Source organism: Argentina anserina, chromosome 1 (assembly GCF_933775445.1).
Source record: "Argentina anserina chromosome 1, drPotAnse1.1, whole genome shotgun sequence".
Taxonomy (NCBI): Eukaryota; Viridiplantae; Streptophyta; class Magnoliopsida; order Rosales; family Rosaceae; genus Argentina; species Argentina anserina.
This window is the reverse complement of record NC_065872.1, coordinates 13,972,326-13,994,569: the sequence shown is the minus strand read 5'-3', so window position 1 is coordinate 13,994,569 and position 22,244 is coordinate 13,972,326. Positions and strand designations below refer to the sequence as shown.

At 38.1% G+C, this 22,244-nt stretch overlaps 2 protein-coding genes and 1 pseudogene across 2 annotated transcripts; 2 read left to right on the top strand and 1 right to left on the bottom strand.

Annotated features, from left to right (window-relative positions):
* Window positions 1-379: 379 nt before the first annotated feature.
* On the top strand, window positions 380-8,251 carry LOC126802373 (2-alkenal reductase (NADP(+)-dependent)-like; annotated as a pseudogene).
* Window positions 8,252-15,239: 6,988 nt separating this feature from the next.
* On the top strand, window positions 15,240-15,899 carry LOC126797096 (protein BOBBER 1-like). The gene has a single exon (XM_050523778.1). The coding sequence runs from the start codon at window positions 15,240-15,242 to the stop codon at window positions 15,897-15,899; it is 660 nt and encodes a 219-aa protein (XP_050379735.1).
* A 769-nt stretch (window positions 15,900-16,668) lies between these two features.
* Window positions 16,669-20,633, bottom strand: LOC126788720 (probable WRKY transcription factor 13). Its single transcript, XM_050514739.1, has 3 exons — window positions 20,074-20,633; window positions 19,703-19,945; window positions 16,669-17,141 (listed from the first exon to the last, which is right to left on the bottom strand). Exons 1-3 carry the CDS (start codon window positions 20,397-20,399, stop codon window positions 16,970-16,972), a joined length of 741 nt encoding a protein of 246 aa, XP_050370696.1. The 5' UTR covers window positions 20,400-20,633; the 3' UTR covers window positions 16,669-16,969.
* Between the last annotated feature and the right edge of the window lie 1,611 nt (window positions 20,634-22,244).

The window sequence follows — 22,244 nt, the reverse complement described above, 5'->3', positions numbered from 1 at the left end:
ATGTATATGTAAAAACTCCAATTATGTTGCGTACTTGCGTTAGCACATTTGAATTAATCTAACTGTATATCTAAGCAACAAGCTAAGAGAGTTCGTCGACATGAGTACAATTGTCAATGCCGTTCAAATAAATTAAAAAGCCCATTCTCAAAAAAAAAAAAATTTAAAAAGCCAACTCTTTCACCCACCCTTGTAAAATTATCAACTTATAGACCGCTTCGTATCGGTGGAAAGAGAAATTATTATATATACTCACCACATATCCTACGTAGTGTATCTTCTTAATGTTATTGATTAATTTTTACAGTGATTGTTTCTGACTAGTTCTTATATGTAAATAAACTTTTGCCATTTTCACCGCGTGCATGTCAAATATAACATGACGTAATATGATTGGTTGGGTGGTGTGGCGGGTACACAAAATAATTACTCTCGATGGAAATTATAAATAAATTTGTTTTACCAGTTCCATTAGACTACTGAAATTTCTTTTAATTAATTTGTGACATTGTGTATGATACTATAATCAACAAAAACAAACTCGTAAGAACTTACGTACATTATAGCTTGTCACTCTCCAGCACGACTGTCAGTCTCAGGTTCAAGCTTCCTACTGTCACTACTTCTATTTCAAAATCAAATGTGCCTGCTGTTATAGTAAAGAACCTCTCTTGTCTTGTGATCCCTACCAACGGCTTTTCATGAAAAAGCTCCAGGGAGTTAGCGAAGTCATTACTTATACACCCGGCTCGGTAAGCAGATTTTCATCTCAATATTGATATATTTATCAACGTACGTTGTAGCTATAGTCTGATAATAACTAGCGAAGCCCACATATCTTGATCATAATTAAGCATGTACGTAATATACAATAATGATCGAAAATGGATTCACTGGATTGAGATTTAAGTTTGTATGTTAATGATGAATTTATTGATTGACTTGAAATAATTGGTATATATGCATATAATTGCAGCCAGTGTATGGGTATGGAGTGGCTGAAATTTTGGACTCGCAGCACCAAGATTTCAAGGAAGGTGACTTTGTTTGGGGGACTACCAATTGGGAACAATTCAGCCTTATAACAGCACCCACTTTCTTACTATGCTGGAATTCTTGGTATTACTAGTTTGACCTCGTACGTAGGTTGTTACGAGGTTTGTTCTCCTGAGGCAGGAGAAATTGTTTTCATCTCAGCAGCAGCCGTTGCTGTTGGTCAGCTTGTTGGCAACTCGCAAAATTAAAAGGATGTTGTACTAAGGAAAAGGCAAGCTGAAAATTCCTTGAAATTTCTGGATTTAACAAGTATTGATATTTTAAAATGCATGTAACATATCTCTCTGACATTCTGTTTTACTACGGTTTAGAAAGATTCTATGGCACGTTTACTTATTCGGAATGGAATTAATATGGAATAAGAATCAGAAGGAATGTGAGACGGAATGGAATAATATGGAGGAATAGGAAAGAAACTAGTTACGATTGTTGTTGTTTACTTGTAATAAGGAATCATAATTAAATTTAAGTTAATTACCAAAATACCCTTTTACAAATAGGAAAAAACTCTCTCTTTAGTGTTTCCTTTACAACACTTGATCAAAATATGTATTTAAGTAGGTCATTTTGTACCTATGACTAATTAAGTAGAGGTTTATTAAGGTACTATGTATTGTCTACATGTCAAACCAAACACAACTAATATAAGTAGAGGGGTAAGGATATTTTTGGAAGAAATGTTCATTCCCTTCCATTCCCTCTCATTCCCACCTCTCCCATTGGTATTACAATTTCATGACTTTTCCGGAATTGGAATGAATTTTGGAGGTGGGTCCCACCACAAATTCCATTCCTCTTGGCAAGTAAACGCCGGAATGGAATTGATTCCAGCGGAATGCAACTCCATTCCAAGTAAGTAAACATGCCACTATTGTGTTGTGCATCAATGCATGGTATCCAGCATCATGCGGCCGTTATTGACTTGTGAGTGAAATTAGAGAAATAATATTAATTATGAGCCCACATTATTTCACAAGTGAGATTAGAGAAATAATATTAATTGTTAGCCTCACACGCGTATGTATTGCACATACATTAATGCACCATAGAGAAACCCATAGTAGTCTAAGCTGACTATAGAAAATTAAAAATTTCTGCTTAATTTCTAAGATATGTCGATATCTGAGTTAATTTCTTAAACATCGTTTTTAACAGAGTTAGAGAATCTCCATTAGGTAAAATATATATAATTATTAGTTGATTAACTTTTTATAATACTGTACGTGTCTGTATGTACTTGCAACTTTGACTACATGGCACTTTTATATTTCCTTCTGCCGCAGTCGTTAAAGCAATCAACATGCATATCGATCCTTCATTATTTCAATTCCATTCATTAATCAATATACTGCATGCACGCATCTTCCTAACCAGGTTGATCTGTATTTAAAGAAAAAGTTGGGGTTCGATGAGGCTTTCAACTATAAGGAGGAGCAAGACTTGGATCTGGCCTTAAAAAGGTATACTTACTACATTTTCGGAGAATAAAAAGAAGCTATTGTAAAACTGAAACGCAACATGCTATGTATTTGATACACGGTGAATTGTCATGCAGCTACTTACCAGAAGCATCGATATTTACTTTGATAATGTTGGGGGCAAAATGCTGGATGCAGTCCTCCCAAATAGGAGAGCCCATGGACGAATTGCAAGTTGTGGAATGATCTCGCAATACAATCTTGATCAACCGGAAGGGATAACAAATTTGATGCACCTCTTAGTCAAGCGTGTAAGCTTCCATGGATTTACAGTTCGTGAACACACTATCATCTATATTCCAAGTTCTTAGATTTCATTATGCCTTACATACGACAAGGAAAGATTGTTTACGTAGAAGACATAGTTAAAGGCCTCGAGAGTGCTCTAGCAGCACTGTTTGTGTTAGCATGAATGACTCCGTGAACCACGAGCGTGATTCTCGGAGGGAATTAAGGAGAATTGTTGTTAAAGTGTATCCTTAGTAGATTATATATAAGACTTAGTTTGTATAGATATATTAAGAAGTGTAATATACAATTCTTGTTAGTATCAGAGCAGTGCTCTGTTTTTCTGGGTTTTATTTTTACGTTTTTTTGCGAGCTCGGCACTGTGGCGCTATCGAACTCCGGCTCACTCCCATGTGATGAGAACTCCGGCTCATGTAACGTGACGTGCTCCTCCGCTGCCGTGCTCCTCCGTTGTTGCAGGCTTCATCTAAACCCGACCGGACTCTCGGCCCTCTGCGCGCCTCCTACGTCGCCTCCCGGCCTTTATCGTCCAGTGGCCCTCACTCAAGCTCCGGCGTATCAAGCTCCGGCTCTGGCGTTGCTGTCGCCATTATCCAACGGCTCTCGCTCAAGCTCCGGCGTATCAAGCTCCCTTCCGACGCCACCGTCCCTCCGATGTCATTGGAAACGGTGTTGCACATTACCATCCCGACCCGCTTCTTCTCGTTCGTTTGGGGTACTATCCCGACCCGACCCGACCTGCCCGCACAGCTCAGATTCCGATCGGGCCCAAATCAGATCCGAACGAATCCGACCCGACCCGGCACCCGACTCGACCTGACCCGAACCAGATTTGATAGTCTTGGTTGACAGTGCAGGTTCACCGACGGTGCACGTACACCCAAGACAGGTTCATCTCCGGTTTTTGTTTGGTGTTTTCGCTGTATACCTCCTGATTTTTTAAATTGTCTTTCAATGGGTTATGGAGACGATGTTCAGAGTTCTCAGATCAATGATGTTCCGACATTTGAAGTATCTATCAAGAGTTCTGATAGTGGTTCCTTTGGGGGACCAAACTCAATGGGACCAATTTCTGTAAATGGAAGAGAATTATAGCAGCTCATCTTCGAGGCATGCACTAATGAGACATGTAACTGGAGTAACTAAAGCTCCTAGTGCAGATGATCTTGTTGCATACACTAAGTGGGACGACGATGATGGTCTTATCATGTAAGTCTTGTGGAAAGTTATGAATGAAGAGATCGTCGATCTGGTGGAGGCATGTGATACTGCGCAGGCAATATGGGAGACACTGGAAAGCTTATATACTAATGACTCTGATTTCATACAGGTTCATGAGTTAATGTGCACAGCTTTGACGATGCAGCAGGATGGGCAACCGATGACGCAATATTTCACCAAACTAAAGAATATTTGGGCTGAGATTGATGTGAAACGTCATTGCATGATCAAGAATCAAGAGGATGTTGTTTGGTACCACAAAGAAAAGGAGCTTGAGCGAGTTCACCATTTTCTGAAAGGTCTTGATGCAAAACATAACAGTGCGAAAGGGGAATTACTCCGAAAGACCGAACCCCCTAGCCTAATTACAACTTTCACATATATCCGTAAGGATGAATCTCAACAGGAGAGTCTTCATCAGACACAAGTTGAAGTTTCCAGCCTCACAGTCCGTGCTAGCTCTCCGGCACCACTTCCGCAAGCAACTTCAGCTCCCTTCATCAGCGCAGACCGCCACCAGGCTTCGGGAATCAGCCCCGCCCTCCTTGCTCTTATTGTCATGATACTAACCATCCTCGTGTGACCTGTTGGAAGCTGTATCCACACCTTAGGCCTAAGCGGCCTAATTATCGTCCCCCAGCAAAAGCAGCTATTCAATTCGTCCAAGAACACGAAGGAGGAGCAATACCTACCGCATCCATAGCGGGTCGTGGCAAAATTGGTATGACTTTAAATATTTCTAACTTTATTGGTTTTGATACATGGATTATTGATTCTGGTGCAACTGATCATATGACTTATGACAACTCTTATTTTTCCATATTGTCTCCTCCACCAGTACCCTATGTTACTAATGCTAATGGTGAGGCCTTCCCCGTCTTAGGAAAATGGTCAGTTCGTATTACTCCCACAATAGAGCTTCACAATGTGCTATATGTACCTGCTTTATCTCATCATTTGATATCTGTTCCCCAATTGAACACTGATGCTAAGTGCTCTGTGACATTTTTTCCTATGTATGCAATATTTCAGAATCTTCTCACAGGAGAGTTAATTGGTCGGGGGTATCTGAGGGGCCGGTTGTTTCATCTAGATCAGACATATGCGGGGGAGAAACCAGGGGTACAGTCTCGGACCACTTTAATCTCCACTTATGACAAGTTAAGTGAAGTTTGGTTATGGCATCGTCGCTTAGGGCATCAATCCTTTAGTGTTATGAAAAAATCTATGCCTACTTTGTTTATTAGTGTGGATGAGTCACTTTTACGTTGTGAGACATGTGTTTTGGGAAAGAGTCATCGGTCTACTTATTCTCCTAGTACTTCTAATAAACGTATTCTTCCTTTCGAATTAATTCATTCTGATGTTTGGGGACCCTCCAAAGAGTTTACTGTGTCAGGAATGCGGTATTATGTCTCATTTATTGATGATTGCACCCGTCTTTCATGGAATGTTCTCCTTAAAACTAAAAATGAGGTTTTTCCTGCTTTTCAAGTCTTCTATACCATTATCCAAACACAATATAATGCCACAGTTAGAGTTCTTCGTTCTGATAAGGGGGGGAATATGTGAATTATGTCTTTCAGGAGTTCCTTAACACACACGGAATTGTTCATCAAACAATGTGTTCTTATACACCTGAGCATAATGGAGTTTCTGAAAGGAAAAATCATCATTTACTTGACATGGCTCGGTGTCTTCTTTTTAGTGCCCATATGCCCAAATACCTTTGGGGTGATGTTGTCATCATTTCCGCCCACCTCATTAATCGTCTTCCATCTCGTGTCTTTCAGGGAAAAGTTCCATATGAGGTGCTTGCATCTCATGTCTCCTTACCCTCTTTTCATAATCTTCCTGCCCATGTTTTCGGTTGTGTTACTTTTGTCCATCTTCTAAAACACCAGAGGTCTAAGTTAGATGCCCGAGCTGTTAAGTGTGTGTTTGTTTGGTATGGCGGACATCAGAAAGGATACCAGTGCTATCATCCGCCTACGAGGAAGTACTATGTAACTATGGATGTTACTTTCTTTGAGGACATAAGTTATTTTCCCTCTTCCGATACTGTTCTTCAGGGGGAGAATTCATATTTTGAAGAGTTGTATCATAGAGAGGGGGAGACAAGTAAGCCAGTAGATATGGTGACGGGATCAATTGAGATTACCAATGTGTCAGCTATACCGGCACCACCGGGTGATTCCAGTATAGTCAATCTAGAGATTCAGGTACTGGAAGATGACAACACAACTGCCCCTCATGTCTCCCCTACTACTATTTATACACCTGACCAATGCTCTCCTGGTACAGAATATCACTCATCTGATGTTAGTCATTCTATTGGGACTAATACTAGTGAGGCTAATAGGAGACAATATGTCCTGCCAAATAGCCAACAAAAAAATATGAATCTACCCTTTAGGGTAAAGCTAAGTATCTTATGGCAAATTTTATGTCTATTAAAAGATTGTCTAAGTCATATGAATCATTTGTGAATCAAATATCTACTGTATCAGTACCTAACAAAGTGCAGGATGCATTGGAAGATCCAAAATGGAGGAAAGCAATGGAGGAAGAGATGGAAGCATTACAAAAGAACAATACTTGGGAGCTTGTATCTCCACCACATGACAAGAAGACTGTGGGATGTCGTTGGGTGTTTACAGTGAAACATAATCCAGATGGGGTCAGTGAACCAGTATAAAGCACGCCTAGTAGCAAAAGGGTTCACCCAGACATATAGCATAGACTATGATGAGACATTTGCACATGTTGCAAAAATAAACAATATTCGGGTATTGCTCTCTTGTGCTGCTAGCTTAAACTGGCCACTTAGACAGTTTGATGTTAAGAATACATTCCTTCATGGAGAACTCACAGAAGAAGTGTACATGGATCTTCCGTCGGGATATGCGGCAGCTTCTCCAAGTAACTTTGTATGCAGATTGAGAAAGTCTTTATATGGTCTTAAACAGTCACCTTGTGCTTGGTTTGGAAGATTTTCACAATTCATGAGGAGAATTGGCTACAGACAGAGTAATTCAGACCACACATTATTTCTCAGACATCAACAAGGGAAGCTAACAACCCTAATTATATATGTTGTTGATATGGTAGTTACTAGGAATGATACTGTTGAGGTGGATAAATTACAGAATCAGCTAGCCACAGAGTTTGAGATGAAAGACCTAGGTACACTCAAGTACTTCTTGGGCATTGAGGTAGCCCGGGGAAGTGATGGTATCTATCTGTGTCAGAGGAAGTACATCCTTGATCTACTAACAGAGACCGGTATGCTGGATTGCACCTCAATTGATACTCTTATTGAGCAGAACCATCGGTTAGCAGAATATCAAGATCAAGTGCCTACTGAAAAACCTCGTTATCAGAGGCTAGTTGGACACCTGATTTATTTATCACATACCAGACCAGATGTTGCGTATGCAGTAAGTGTAGTGAGTCAGTTCATAATCCCAGTGTGGACCACATGGATGCTGTTGTAAGGATTTTGAGGTACTTGAAGTTAGCTCCAGGGAGAGGAGTAATGTTCTCTAATCACAATAATATCCTTGAGGTTTGTGGCTTTACAGATGCAGACTGGGCTGGAAATATAACAGATCGGAGATCTACATCAGAGTATTTTACCTTTGTTGGGGGTAATCTTGTTATATGGAAGAGTAAGAAACAAAAAGTGGTAGCTCGATCTAGTGCTGAAGCAGAATACAGAGGTATGGCTCAGGGAGTATGCAAATTATTATGGCTTAGAAATGTACTACAAGATTTGGGTATTAAGCCTAAGTGTGCTATGCAGCTGTACTGTGACAACAAGACAGCTATTCATATTTCACAGAATCCTGTGCAACATGATCGTACAAAACATGTGGAAGTTGATCGTCACTTTATAAAGGAGAAGCTAGACGCAAAAATCATCAGTTTTCATTTTGTTCATATAGAAGAGCAACTTGCCGATATGCTCACAAAAGGAGTGTCTAAGAAGGCATTTTATGATTCACTTAGCAAGTTGGGCATGGTTGATGCGTATGCGCCAACTTGAGGGGGAGTGTTAGCGTGAATGGCTCCGTGAATCACGGAGAGAATTAAGGAGAATTGTTGTTAAAGTGTATGCTTAGTTTATTATATATAGGACTTAGTTTGTATAGATTGATCAAGAAATGTAATATACCATTCTTGTGTTTAGACTTTTTAAGGGTCACAACGTCGGAAAGCAAGTAATTGTGGTCGATCATGAGTAATCAATATCAGGTCTGGTAGTCTGTTCTAGCTTCTTGCATTTGCCTTTTGTATACTGTATCTTGTTCAAAGAAAAGTTCCATTGGATATGTCTGGTGACACATGCATATAGCTAGGTGACATGATTGTTCAGTCAGTTATGTCAATATTTCTAATATACATGGTTCATACGCAAGATTTAGATTATGAAGCGAGAGTTTAGAAGGATTGGTGCATGCGTGTTCACCAGTTAAACAAAATTGTAACAAACTCCATTAATTTTAACAGGTCCGAATCAAAAAATTTCTTCGCAAATCAGGATAAATGAAATTCTAAGTATTACCTAATAAAAAGCCTATACGTAAAAAACACTTTCCGTATATCTAGCAGCATGTAATCTCTAGCTCATGTTGCATTTCTACCTGCAGGCTACCTTTAAACTTTTAAAGCGATCTTTCTTTAAGCTTCAGTAGCAGAAGGTTGAGAAGTTGATATCTGAAGATGCCCTGGGGAACCGCTTAATCAAAGCAATGCTTGATTCACTGATCATTTTCTTCACTAGAGTGAAACCAAATCTCTAGGCTGCGGACCACGGGATCGGAGAACTCTTGAACAGGCATGCAATACCCGGTATATATCTTTCCTTCATTGGACAACTAAGTCTCAGGTTTTTCATCTTCACAAATGAGAATGGTAGACTCCCTAGTTCAAAATATATTTCTGATAGAATCTGGAGGTATGCATTGCATATTTCAAAGTTTTCAACATGAGATGAAGCTAGCGGAAAAAAGATCGACAACACTAATCATTAATCTTCTTCGTTGTAATGCTGGACCATGAATATAAACTCATGCAAGATCTTTTGAGCATTGGATTGATCGAGCACAATTTAGTTATGCCTGAATGTTTCCAAGAAAATGATCGTAGTTTCGGTGTAAATATGTTGACAGAACTTTCATTATTGATGCACTCTCTAAAACAAAATCAGACTTTCAACTCTTCTAGTCTCATTCCTGAAATGTCCAGGCTTTTGAAGTCCATATAGAATACGTACCTCTATGTGTTTTAGGTTTGGACAGCAAATTTTGAGATCCCTCCTTCCTCTGCCCCACCTCAAGTTCAAATTTTCTAGATAAGGGAATGAAGAACCAGAAAATAGATCCGTACGTTAAGCCCTACTATCCGAGAAATCCACTTGAGTCAGAGACAAAGTATGAAGGAAGGAATGAAATATCACCGAGAACGGAAATATCGATGATCCGAAAATTGAAAATTTCGGGGAAATTTTTTTTTAAAAATAATTAAGTAAATTGATGAAAATTTATATAAAAACATGAAAATTTTGAATAAAACTTTGAGAAATGTTTAGTTGATCAATTATCTACTATATGTCATAAAGAATTATTATATAACTATTAATTTATATTGAGTTATAGTAATTTGAGATGAAATAATGGTCGAGCATTATTAAAAATCTACTTAATATATATATTTACCTAAAGAGAGACTAGCTTATCACACCTTATTTACAAATGATACATTAAATATGAAATTACATGAGTGATTTAGAATCACATAAATGATCTATGAGGTATAAAATTTTCACTATTTTCATCATTTTTTTAGTAAAATCTTGAGTATATTGTGAAGAATAGTCATTAAATGACACCTCTCCTTTCTAATTTTGCATATATTGACTCATATGCCAACCATATGAGTCATGAGTGATTAACTGTGGATTCTGCTACTGGTAGTTCCCGTTTAGATCAAACATTTCTCGACTTTGACCATAACCATAGATTTGTGAAGATTGTGCATCAGATTGTGTCCATATGTTTTCACTTGATTGCATCTCATTAGAGAATAAATATGGTGGATAAGGCATGTTGAATTTCCCCCATAAGGATAAAGTCCATCATTGCTTCCTCCTAGACCAAAAGGGTTCGATTCCCTTCAATAACTAGTTCGTTTTATTTCAATTTTAGATGAATGTTTAGATATGTAATGCAATATATAATAAAAAACGTCATATATAACAATAAATTGGTGTAGTAGAGTTGACTATAACTTTGTGCTTGCAAAATGATGAATTCGAGGTTTGATTCTCCTAACCAGTGATTTTTTTATTTTATTTGAAGTTGACTTGACACGTGGCGATATTATGAAAATATCGGGAAATTTCGAAAGTTTCCGGATATATCGGGAAATTTCGAGAAATTTCAAAAATTTCATATCTAAAAATGATTGGTATGTAATAGATATATCTATATGTCGAAAAATAAAAACTTTCGCGCAAATATCGAGAAAATTATGGATATTTTAATCCTTGGTTCGAAACCCCTCCAACTCTTGGGATGGAAATTTTAAGGCACGGGTACAGTATATCATAGTTTTCTTCATGGCGACCTAATATTGTGTTGATGATACTTGTTCTTATCTGGTGATGGTCAGCTTCACTATCGTTAAGTATCTCGTAGAAGTCAAGGATGGGATAGGAAGACCATACATCATTCCATCGTCGTCGAGATAAAGACATGTATATCTGGGAGATTTTTGCTCATGAAAACATTCATCTGGGAGATCACTGATTCTGTCAGCAGAAGAACCACAGTTTTGCTCGTGATGCTTGTTTTCTTTCTTCTCCTTCCTCTGATCTGAAGGTTTTTCTTTATGAGTAAGGCAAAGACGTTTCCCATGGCAAAGTCTAAACTTAAAAGACATAGAGCATGCACATACACCTAAATTAAAAGATGTGTTCATACCTATGATTTAAATCCTTGCCAAGCTTCCAGGTGTACCAGGAATAGGAATTGCATAACCCATTGTGAATACAACTTGATTGATATGACACTGACCAAGACTCCAAAAAACCATCAAACTAAATTGTATGCAAAATCTAAATATGGGGCTTGATGTATTACTATGGTGAATTCAGATATTGTGGAGCTGGGTACACCGGCGGATCCAGCCCTGGCAAGCCAAGAGCTGGAGCCCATGCAACATTTTTTAGCCAAAAATGTTACTATATTAGTGCTATCTCAAAAAAAAAATATGTATGTACAAAATTATGTTTTTAGTATACATTTTCACTATAAAATAGTCTTCTTCTTATAATATTTAAAAAAAATCATCTAATATAACTTTTATAATATTCTTTCATTTATATATTGAATATGAAATTACAAGTATGAGTTATTAAAAGTTTCAATCTAATCAATTTGAAAATAATTTTGTTGGATATTTTAATTTGTCTTTGATTTTCACAATATTTTTCTACTTTCATTAACGCTCGCTTTTATTTTGAAGACTTATTAACGTGTCTACATTTTACATGGTTATATACTTGTACTGACAATATTTTTTTTGCCTTTTGGCCAAAGTCGAAGTGGACTCTGTATATGTTCTAATCCTAAATTGGCCACCGGCTGGGTAAGTTTGGGAAGGATAATAGGTAAAGTGAGGAGAGGGAAACAATTGGTTGTCAAATGTCGATGACATAAGTACTCTCGTACAAACCCTAATGGAAGGCCTTAGGTCTTTTGAGATATAAGAAAAGCCCACGGTTAAATGAATAAAATCCAAGTGTAATTTTAAGGTAACTAACATCCCTACATCTGGATTAGGGTATGTTTTGGGTCAGTGAGTCTCTCAAGCCGTCGACGGAGACACAACGCGGTCATTGATCATGTGCAGAAGTTAGCTAGCCCTACAGCCCCTACCCGACGTTATGATGGTGTCGATCCGACCAGACATTGTCACCTTCGTCCACTCCAACATGTCCAATAACAGCCGCCAGCGCTACGCCGTCTCTACGAAGGCCTGCCACTAGACCCCCGCGGAGTCTGGGATTACCGGCTGTGCCGTCTCCCGTAACCCCCGGTGTGGCAGGACACTCCTGGCCGTCCAGGTGGCCTTTGATGACATGTCTCGCGGCAGAAGGATGTTAACTCATAAAAAGATCTGGAACCGCTGGCACCGCTACCCTAATGCTTTGACTGCCAAGAGAATGGCGTTGTTGGCTGAGGAAGAAGCTCTTTTCTAAGGAGGAAGATTCTATCGTCAAGGCAGCTAGGAAGCATGCTCAACAATATAAGTCCAGGAGGAGTCATAGAATCAAATGCCGATCACGAGCATATTGACGCCACCTTCAGCCTTTTATACTGACTGCGGGCATCCACTGTTTGGCTGTGATCCTATGTGCCATCTTGTGGATGCCCTCACCACTCCCAAATCCTCTGATGAGGCCAAACTCCAGGCTACACTCAAATGACTCAATGAGCAAGAGGCCTAGCCATGACACGGCCACCATGACGATGATCAATAGGATATACCCTAGGAAGGTCAGCAACTCAGCACACAATGTGGAGGTCTTCACGAATGTCGGCTATTCTGCTGCTGGAAATGGCACCCTGCTGTTTCCGGCCACGGGCGGGCGCAAGCAAATCATGGACATGATTATCGAAAACATCCCCGGTCCCGGCCCTCGGCTCCTCGCCGAAGTTGAGACACTTCGGCACCTTGTCCATGGACAAGGCCAAAGACCTGGCTCCCTATATAGAGCAAGAGGCCTTCATTGCCGCAAGGATAAAAATGCATGAGATCTACTTGGATGAGGTCGACAGCCGTTGTGAGGACTGAGGAGATTAGATCCAACATATAAGGCGGTTGCTTTTGCTGCTGGAAACTGAGGAATTGTGAGTGTCGGCCATGGGCATTTCTTGGTTCAAACGTTAGTATATGTGAAGATCTATATATGTTGTATTGTTTAATTTATGGATGTATTATGATCTATGCCTACTCTATTACAACAACCTTATGCGTTTAGTTTGTTGATAGATGCTTGTTCTTAAACAAGAAAAAAGCTCCCACAAACTAGCAATATGATAATTCTAGTAATATGTCAATACGGCAAGCTACTAACTCGGCAACACCAGAGACAACATCCTTATAATTGTCAATAAAAACTGTTAACACCACCCCTAAATGGGGTGATCTCTGGATTGATCTTCTCCTATTCCAGCCGTCGGACCAGTAGCCGTAGACCTAAAAGGCGCAGTAGGCAGGCAAGCTGATCTGATAGCCTCTCTGCTTGTTCGGATACCACCATTAATGTCATTCATGGTGGCTCGCCTAAATGATGGGCGCTATGTCCGGACACATATTCCCACATCGAAAGAATAGTCAGACACATTCCACAATACACCTATAAATAGGCTGCATAAACCATGTAAAAGAGGTAACGTGTTCCTAAGTCCTTAATTTTCGAATGTACTCCATACCGGATACTAATTTAAGCTTCGGATGGTCAAATGTCGGCGCACCGCTGGTCCTTTGACTTTGACTTGTGTTGTGTGCAGGTCTCATTGAACTGACACATTAGAATACATGGCTACGAGAATCTTGATCCCCCCGGATTTGGCTCCCGTAACAAAAACTACCTTCATATCTCACTTATAGTAATTTTTCACCAAAAGTCCAAACCCCTACACTATGAACAATCCAAGTTAATTAACTCGAACTTGTACAAGCATTACTGCATGCAAATATATAACAACGAGTAATTATTCTGTGTACCTGCCACACCACATGACACTGACATGTGGTGTACCCAGCCAATCATATTACGCCATGGTATAATTAAAATGCACGCGGTGAAAATGACAAATTATTTACATATAAAAATCAATCAGAAACAATCACAGTAAAAATGGACTAATAACATTAAGGGGTACGCCACGTGAAATATGTGACGGGTATATATAATAATTTCTCATAGAATAACCTCACAAAGGAAACATTTTTACGGTCAACCTAAGACAAATGAAATTATCGTCTTGTTGATTATATTGGCAGCTAATGCTGCCTCGACTTCACTGGTATAAATTTGAGTATTTGACCTAATGAGTGCCTCGTAATCGTAACGTGTCATAACGGGCTGGTTAGGACTAGCTTATCACCTCTTCTCAAGTTCTCATTAAATAATTAACTAATTATCAAAGAGATCACCAACAAGAGCAGAAGCCACATGATCTGTTCAATATGAGGTGTACTTATTCAACTGCTTAGGACTGTAACTATTCACCTCTTCAAAATTTATATTCATGTGTGATGGTTTTGCTTAAATTGCCAAAGAAAAAACAGCAAAGAATGATGGGCTATCAATATAAAATAAAATGCGCATCCAGGGCATCGACCCCTGGTCAGTACCGTGGGAAGCTACTATGATACCACTACACCAGATGCGCTAAAGTGTATTGCATACAACGATTATCGTTTATTAGTAGTTTTTGTTTCCACAAGAAAATCTCAAAAGTTGGCAAATTTCGATACTTAAAAGGTCAAATCTGGATATACACTGTAAAAATGGTACATATATAGTTGGTTCTCTCCTTCAGAAGCAATGCTTGACAAGATCTACATCATTTAAATTTTCGGTTGTCTTTGTCCGATCCACTCAATGTTTGTAGGGATTATTGTTGCAAAAACCTTTTCAAAAGGAAAATTGCTGCTCACTACGTACAGTAAACGCAGCAGTATTAACTTCTTCTACAATAGCAATTCAAATTATGCACCCTTCTACAATAGCTAGACGTGCATGACCCAGAAATTTTATAATCCTGTGCACAGGTTAGAGAAACATGCATGATATGTCACATAATTAAGGATACTTATGAATAAGAGGTAGTTAGTTTCCAATCCGCCATAGTAATTGGTTGGCGCGCTGGGTTGATTATGAGAGGAACCAGATATTTCAACTCAAAGACTGTTAAGTTATATATTCCTAGTGTAGCTAGGTTTCCTTTTCCAGGTTGATTATATTTTTTCTAGTCCTAGTGTGATTAGGTTTCTTTTGTTTTTCTCCATAACCTAACCAAGTTTGGTTGATAATGTTATCTATAATTAATACCTTCGCTTGTAGAGAATAAACTAACAAGACAATTGAGTTGCTCGATCTCTCAATCAAGAACGTGAATCTCAGTTCTAAATCTCTTTCACAACTTTCGTTGATCCATGGCGATAATATCAGACTTCCAAGAAGAACAAACCGAAACTCAAACCAAAGTCACCGCACCACCCTCTGAGTCATCATCATCGCCTAAGGTAGAGAAGACAAAGGCCAAGGAAGAGGATGACAAAGGCAAAGGCTCGAAACTAGTTCCGAACAAAGGGAATGGCCTTGATATGGAGAAGTACTCCTGGACACAGAGCCTACAAGAAGTTACTATAGTGATCCCAGTGCCTGCCGGAACTAAATCAAGGGATGTTGTGTACCAGGCAAAGGCGAAGCATCTCAAATTTGGACTCAAGGGTCAGCCAGCAATCATCAACGGTGAATTGTTCAAGTCTATTATGCCTGATGACTGTTTGTGGAGCATAGAGGATCAAAGTGCGGTCTCAATTCTGCTGACAAAGCAAGACCAAACAGACTGGTGGAAGTCTTTGATGAAAGGTGATCCAGAGATTGATACTCAAAAGGTTGAACCGGAGCCTAGTAAACTATCCGACCTGGATTCCGAGACGCGCGCGACGATTGAGAAGATGATGTTTGATCAGAGGCAGAAGCAGATGGGACGTCCAACTAGTGATGAGATGCAGCAGCAGGAGTTGATGAAGAAGTTCATGGAACAGAATCCGAACATGGACTTTTCAAAGGTTAAAATGATGCAATAATCAGTAATCACCGCACTAAATAATTAGATCGATATGTTACATCGTTATCGAAAATAGGACTGTAGTGGTGGCCTTTCTTTTCCTAGCTTAATTTCTTTCTTGTACTGCTCTAGAGTATTTTAGAGTTTGATCATGTTCTGCTCTTCATGCTTTGCTCAATATTATTTCAATAAAGTGAATTGAATTTTTGAGAACATAGTTATTTTCTTGGCGAGAGACCCTGGAGCGGCGCCTCAACGAACTTATGCACGAAAAGTTCAAATATATCACGATGAATGATCGATAATTATTTGTAGTTTTAAACATTCAATCATGTTATAGCTAATACATAGTCTATGTTCACGATCGAAACTGTTGACAATATGTTACCAATCGGCTTTTTTTTTACCTCGCTTCCCTTCAGTGTAGTACATAATGTATATAACATGATATGTACTCTCACGTCAAGGTGTTTTCTCCACTTATTCGCTTCTCTATAACGGGCTTATTGTCATCAACACAAAAAGTCTATAGCAATAGTTAACCTAGCTAGTAGCACAAATTAAGTATCGAATGATAATATGATATGCTTAACCATTTGGCCCAGTGGTTAATGATTAACCATTAACCAGTGCTCTCATCCCTTGAGTCCCTTCTGTTGTTAACAGATTACATCTTTTTAATCATTGACTAAATAAATCCATGTATGAATGAGGAGAGTACAAAAGTATGCAAAACAGAAAAATTACGTTTCATGAAACATGAGCAATTGCGATTCAACGATATGTTGTACAATGTTGTACTGCAAGTTTAAACTCCAGTAGTGCAACCAATACATGCGCAAAATTACATTTTATTTTATTCATTACGAAAACAGCAGTAGGGGTCGGAGACTGGAGTCCCAACTAAAAGGGGCATCGGAGCACCATATCCATCTACCGTTATTATCCTCAATCTCCGATACTGCCAATAAACACAAAACCAAAGCGCAGGCCAAACCTAATGCTCAACGTTGATCACATGTACGTCTTCACAAATTCATTAGCTCAACTGACACGTAATATTTCACACATACATGCATTAACTTGAGTCTACCAGAAGAAGTTATTTAGGTGAGATGGGGATTCTGAATCTTCGAGATCATGAGATGGAGAATGTCCATGTCTCCCTTCGTATGTTGTAATCACCATCCTCGGATCCTCAGCTAATCTTTCTACTCGTTTCTTTACACGGCAGTTGTCCATGGTGCAACGATAATAGCTCCTGCATGCATGAATATACGAGTTTTAGTGACCATCTGAATATGATAAATCATACAGAACCAATTAGAACGATGCTTCAGGGAGCAGGGAACATGATCGATGCATTTCGAGAGAGACATCATCAGTGTTTATTGTTATGGATCAAACTTGAGGTACATAAATTAAAGATCACCCAGGAAAATGTCAACAGTTCTTCTATGAACTTAGACAGTTATAATTGTAGGTCTGTTCGAAGAAACGGAGAGCTTCTTTACAAAATTAAGTATCATGTATCAATGGGAAATGAAGTAACAAATTATCCCAGCATGCAGAAGATTAGTTGGGGACAGAACTTAACCTCTAATTCTTAACTCCAAATAGATTATCTGCTTACTTTTACACACAACATCTAAAAAACATATATGTATATATATATATATATATATATATATATATAAGTAGCCAGAAATTGCACTGCACCGGTTTCCTAGTGATGCAAGTTTTTTTTTTTTCTGATTCGATTAATGAAGCCGATTCTCGATGCATATATCATTAGAATCATCTCCTTCATGCACTGTTGTTACTGCAAAGTCTCTTAAAATCTTATTTAGACCATAAAAATCCATATGTTCTAATAGTTTAACTATTTAGAGTCCATATATCTTTCTAAAATGCGGCATGCATTTCATCTGATCTTCACTCGGTCTCCACACCGATCTTGGCTTAAATTTTTATAATAGGTAATGTCATAGGACCTTCAGTACTGGTGAACTCCAATTGAATGGTTGGTAAATCATTGACATAAATTGAAGTTCCTAGTCCAGCAGTTAAAGGAGCCAAGTTCAAGCTAGAAAAAAATTCTAAGAGGAAGTACTTTTGACATTGTAGTTTGGACAGTGATCTTTGTACAGCAATAAACAGCATAAACAATCAACTACTAATCATTGGAGAAGGCATGCATGATTATGCTGGACATAAAAGGAATCATGCATATTTAATGCTCAGACGATTTCAAAAGAATTTTGCGGCTGGACTTATTCAAATGCATATGTTGGAAAATTATGGCAGGAATTTCAAGTTAAGTAATCATGATTACAGATGCCAATGGCACTATCTTCATGTTAGACATATGTACACAAATTTAACCTTCCTATAATATTTCAAGGCCCTGCTAATTAAGGGTACAAGACCCAGAAATATGTGGACACAGAAAGAGGAAACCTGTATGAGAACAATTGACACAGCTACCCCACTAAAAATTAAACAACCAAACAAACAAATTTCAGTGAAAGTAGAAGCTGAATAATATCTAAGAGTTTATGGCTGGTACAAGGAAAACATATAAATTCATAAATGAATACAACTGAGTTCACTACCTATATTGTAGATATGCCACTTCCCTCAAGATCCACAAAATTCAATACATCCACAATGAGTTTCAAATTAGCTGTTTATATGTTTTCTGTTGCAACTACTTTAAAGAGATGGCATTTTATCATGTTCCAATCAAGTTGTTCAACACTTTGTAGTTGGGGATGCAACATTAGGAGTTTTTGGACATACAAGCTTATGAATTCATCATATCTGCAGATAGAATTTGCTTAGAAGCTTCTGTTATTCGATATTGGATTTTGTATTAGGTACATTATATATGTATACACACAAATGTAAGATAACTTATTCACCAGCGTACATATTTATTTGACTAGAGACACACAAACACAAACATCTAGTGAATATTTGTATATAAACCTGCAATGAACGAATTTGAATGGAAATCACTTTAAGCAAAAATAATAACCTTCAAGTTAATTACTGCCATTCAGACCAAGAAGAAAATCAAGCCATGCATGCAAGTTCTTTATGCACAGATATATTGTTTCCAGCTTCTTAATTCTTACAAAGATACAAGGATGTTTGTTAACATTTTCTTAATTACACTGAATTAATTGTTGTGAATGCATGTACCCTCCACATGAGCAGAAGCTAATTAATCTCCGAAATACATTATTCAATCTTTTCCAAGTGGATTAAATTCTATTGCATATAGTTAAGCATTATATATCATTGAAAGTTTGCAAAATCGGCAATTGACGGTGATGATCTTTATGAATATTAAGAACTTACTTTCTGAGTACTAATAATTAGTTCTTTTTGGCAAGGACAACGGCTCTATAATGTAATTATAAGTGTATCTGTTATCATTTTTCTTTTGGTCGGAGTTAATTACTTTTCTCAATTATATTGTAAATTGTTCAGACACATCTACCCATCAAATCTCCGGCATCAAAGCCTGTAAAAGCCTAATGATCATAATCATAACAATGTCAATAATAGTGAGAGAGAGAGGGAGAGAGAGAGAGAGAGAGAGAGAGAGAGAGAGAGAGAGAGAGAGAGAGAGGAACAAACATATCATGTGTATGGGGTACAACCGGAGCTAAAATCCATCGGGACATTTGAACTTTTTCTTTGAAAAATACAACTGATTCATAAAGCAAGAAAAAAAAAGACAACAGAAAAACAATGTGCAGTAGTACATAAATCTTACAAATAGAAATATAATCGATATTATGAGATATGTACCTGGGATGCTGTGTGTTCTTTACCACTTTCTGTCCGTACTTCCTCCACTTGTAACCATCATCAAGCACATCAACTTCGCTCATTGTCTTGAAGCAAAACCTGGGCTCCCTCACTTTCCTCCTAATCGCCTTTATCTTCTTCATCTTCAACGCTGAAACCCCTAGCCCTACATGATGATGATCGTTGATATCGTTTGATGATCTCTTGCTGTTCAGGCATTCACTCACCTGATCCCCCCATGCCCTAAATCGATGAAGAACATATACGCCATCATTATCATGATCAATAATTAGTTAATATTATACTTTTATTCTAACAGATCGTGATTAGTATTAGTTAATAGTACTGCACGTAAATTTTACGATATTTACCAGAGATTTGCACTAGATCTTTGCAAAGAAAGGAGCTGGGATCCTCCGAATTCAGAAGTGATATGAGCCTCTCTATGCTTTAGAGGAGTATTAAGAGATGGGATTAGGGTTTCAGAAAGATTGGTTGAAGGTGCATGGTGATAATCAGAACCAAGTGAAGAAGGTAAGGAACTCAATGCTTTGAGAGATTGTTGGCATCCCAGCGAAGAAAAGGTCAAGTTATCTGGTGGGTAAGAAAACAAACCCATCTGTATAGGAGCCTGATCTTGGTTCTGATCAAACAAGCCTTGCTGGTTCACCACGGCCTGTGAGGTAGTGGATGTCATCTATGACTCTTCTTCTTCTCCTCCTCCCGCCTCTCTCTCTCTCTCTCTCTCTAAAACAGTGAAGTGCTTAGATCACGAAAAAGAAAGTAGCTTCACGAAAAAAGAAAGTAGCTTGAAGTCTTGAACTATCCAAGCATATCTATATACGAAAGAGACCAAGTAGCAGCAGTGCTATGGATTAAAAGCACATGAGTCTGCGGGTGTCTCTCTGAAACTTCCAGGATATACAGAAACAAAAAGGGATTATTTTTTAAGATTGAAAGTAACCAAAAACCTTACCACTTTTCCTTGTTGCTTTTCCCCGCTTTCACAATTCACACCTCTCTCTCTCTCTCTCTCTCTCTCTCTCTCTCTCTCTCTCTCTCTCTCTCTCTCTCTCTCTCTCTCTCTCTCTCTCTCTCTAAAAGTCGCTTTTGAAATTTAAAGATGAAGTCCATGATTAAAAAAATGAAGATAGAACACAAATTCCAAAAAGAGTGTAAGTAATCTAAGGAAGAGACCTTAAAACTGATGAAGCCGAGTGCAATACATGTTGCCATTTGACCTCAAAAACATGAAATATGTGATAGAGCGTTTTGTTAAAACGTCTATAATAAACTCTGTAAAACATCATTGTTAGTATAGAATAAGCAGGGATCGTTCTTTCCGGGGAATTGAAGGGAACTCTAAACTTTTAGTGTTAACAAATAATGGGGGGTTTGAGATTGATTATTAACTACTAAAATAAAACCTAAATTACTATTTACATGATCGATTTCTCTTTAACAAACTTAAACCAAATTTACCATTACACCACATAATTACAAGTTCGAACCTATCATGCATTCTAATTCGACCAATTACATACTTTTTAGACACCAATACAATTAGAGCCTTAGGGGATCATCTAATCATGCAAGATTTCAATTAACATTTAGATTGACTTAGGGCCTAATCTAAATTTGCATGCAATCGAATTCAATAACACTTAGAGTAGAAATCAAACAAGATTACATTTAAGCACCAAATCTTTGTTGGAGACATGTTTCATGTGTGCCGTCACCCACCATGGTTTCACATGCAAATTTCCAGAATTTTTACCACTTTTAATCAACACAAACCGAACCTACTTAGGGCATGATTCGATTTGTGTCAATATGGTTGATGAATCTAGCACTCAAACACAATCTTAGGGATTGCATCCAACCACTAAATTCATATGCACATATCTGAAAATTATCTAAAAATATGAGAAAGATGATTAAAACACAACAATAGAAATACAAACTCATTAATTATAAGAACATAGATTTGGCATAGTCTCAAAAAAATATCAAATACAACTGAAATTTAAAACAAATACAAAACCAATATTTCCACATAAACAACAACTTACAATCTTCATAGACAAATAATTGTAGATTAACACAAATAGACGAAGCCATGGAGATGAGTTGCGAGAATCACACGTTGTAGGAACCTTGGAGGTGTGTCTTCAATGGTGAAACTCGGTGGAGATGATGATGGTTTTGGGGTGGACGGCTTGGCTAATTTGTGAGGGAAGTTTATGGTAGTGTTTTGGTAGAGTTTTGGCTCTTGAATGCTAATGAGAAGTGATCCTATTTGAGAGGTGAAGCCATGTATATATAGAGGAAAGATGGAGGGTTTGAAATTGCTTCTTTCTTGCTATAAACATGTCATGCTTTAATCCCTAAAACATGGAAAGTTTTATTCCCTAAAACATGCCATGCTTTAATCCATAAAACATGGAAAGTTTTATTCCCTAAAACATGTCATGCTCTAATCCCTAAAACATGTCATGTTTTATTCCCTAAAACATGCCATGTTTTATGCCTCTAATGATCA

Excerpts from the sequence above, each read along its gene's own strand:
- LOC126788720 (XM_050514739.1), bottom strand. The coding sequence starts at position 20,399 with ATGACATCCACTACCTCACAGGCCGTGGTGAACCAGCAAGGCTTGTTT. Across the intron at positions 19,946-20,073 it reads AGATCTAGTGCAAATCTCTG|GGCATGGGGGGATCAGGTGA; the intron begins GTAAATATCGTA and ends TCATCGATTTAG. Across the intron at positions 17,142-19,702 it reads AAGAACACACAGCATCCCAG|GAGCTATTATCGTTGCACCA; the intron begins GTACATATCTCA and ends TCATGCATGCAG.
- LOC126797096 (XM_050523778.1), top strand. The coding sequence starts at position 15,240 with ATGGCGATAATATCAGACTTCCAAGAAGAACAAACCGAAACTCAAACC.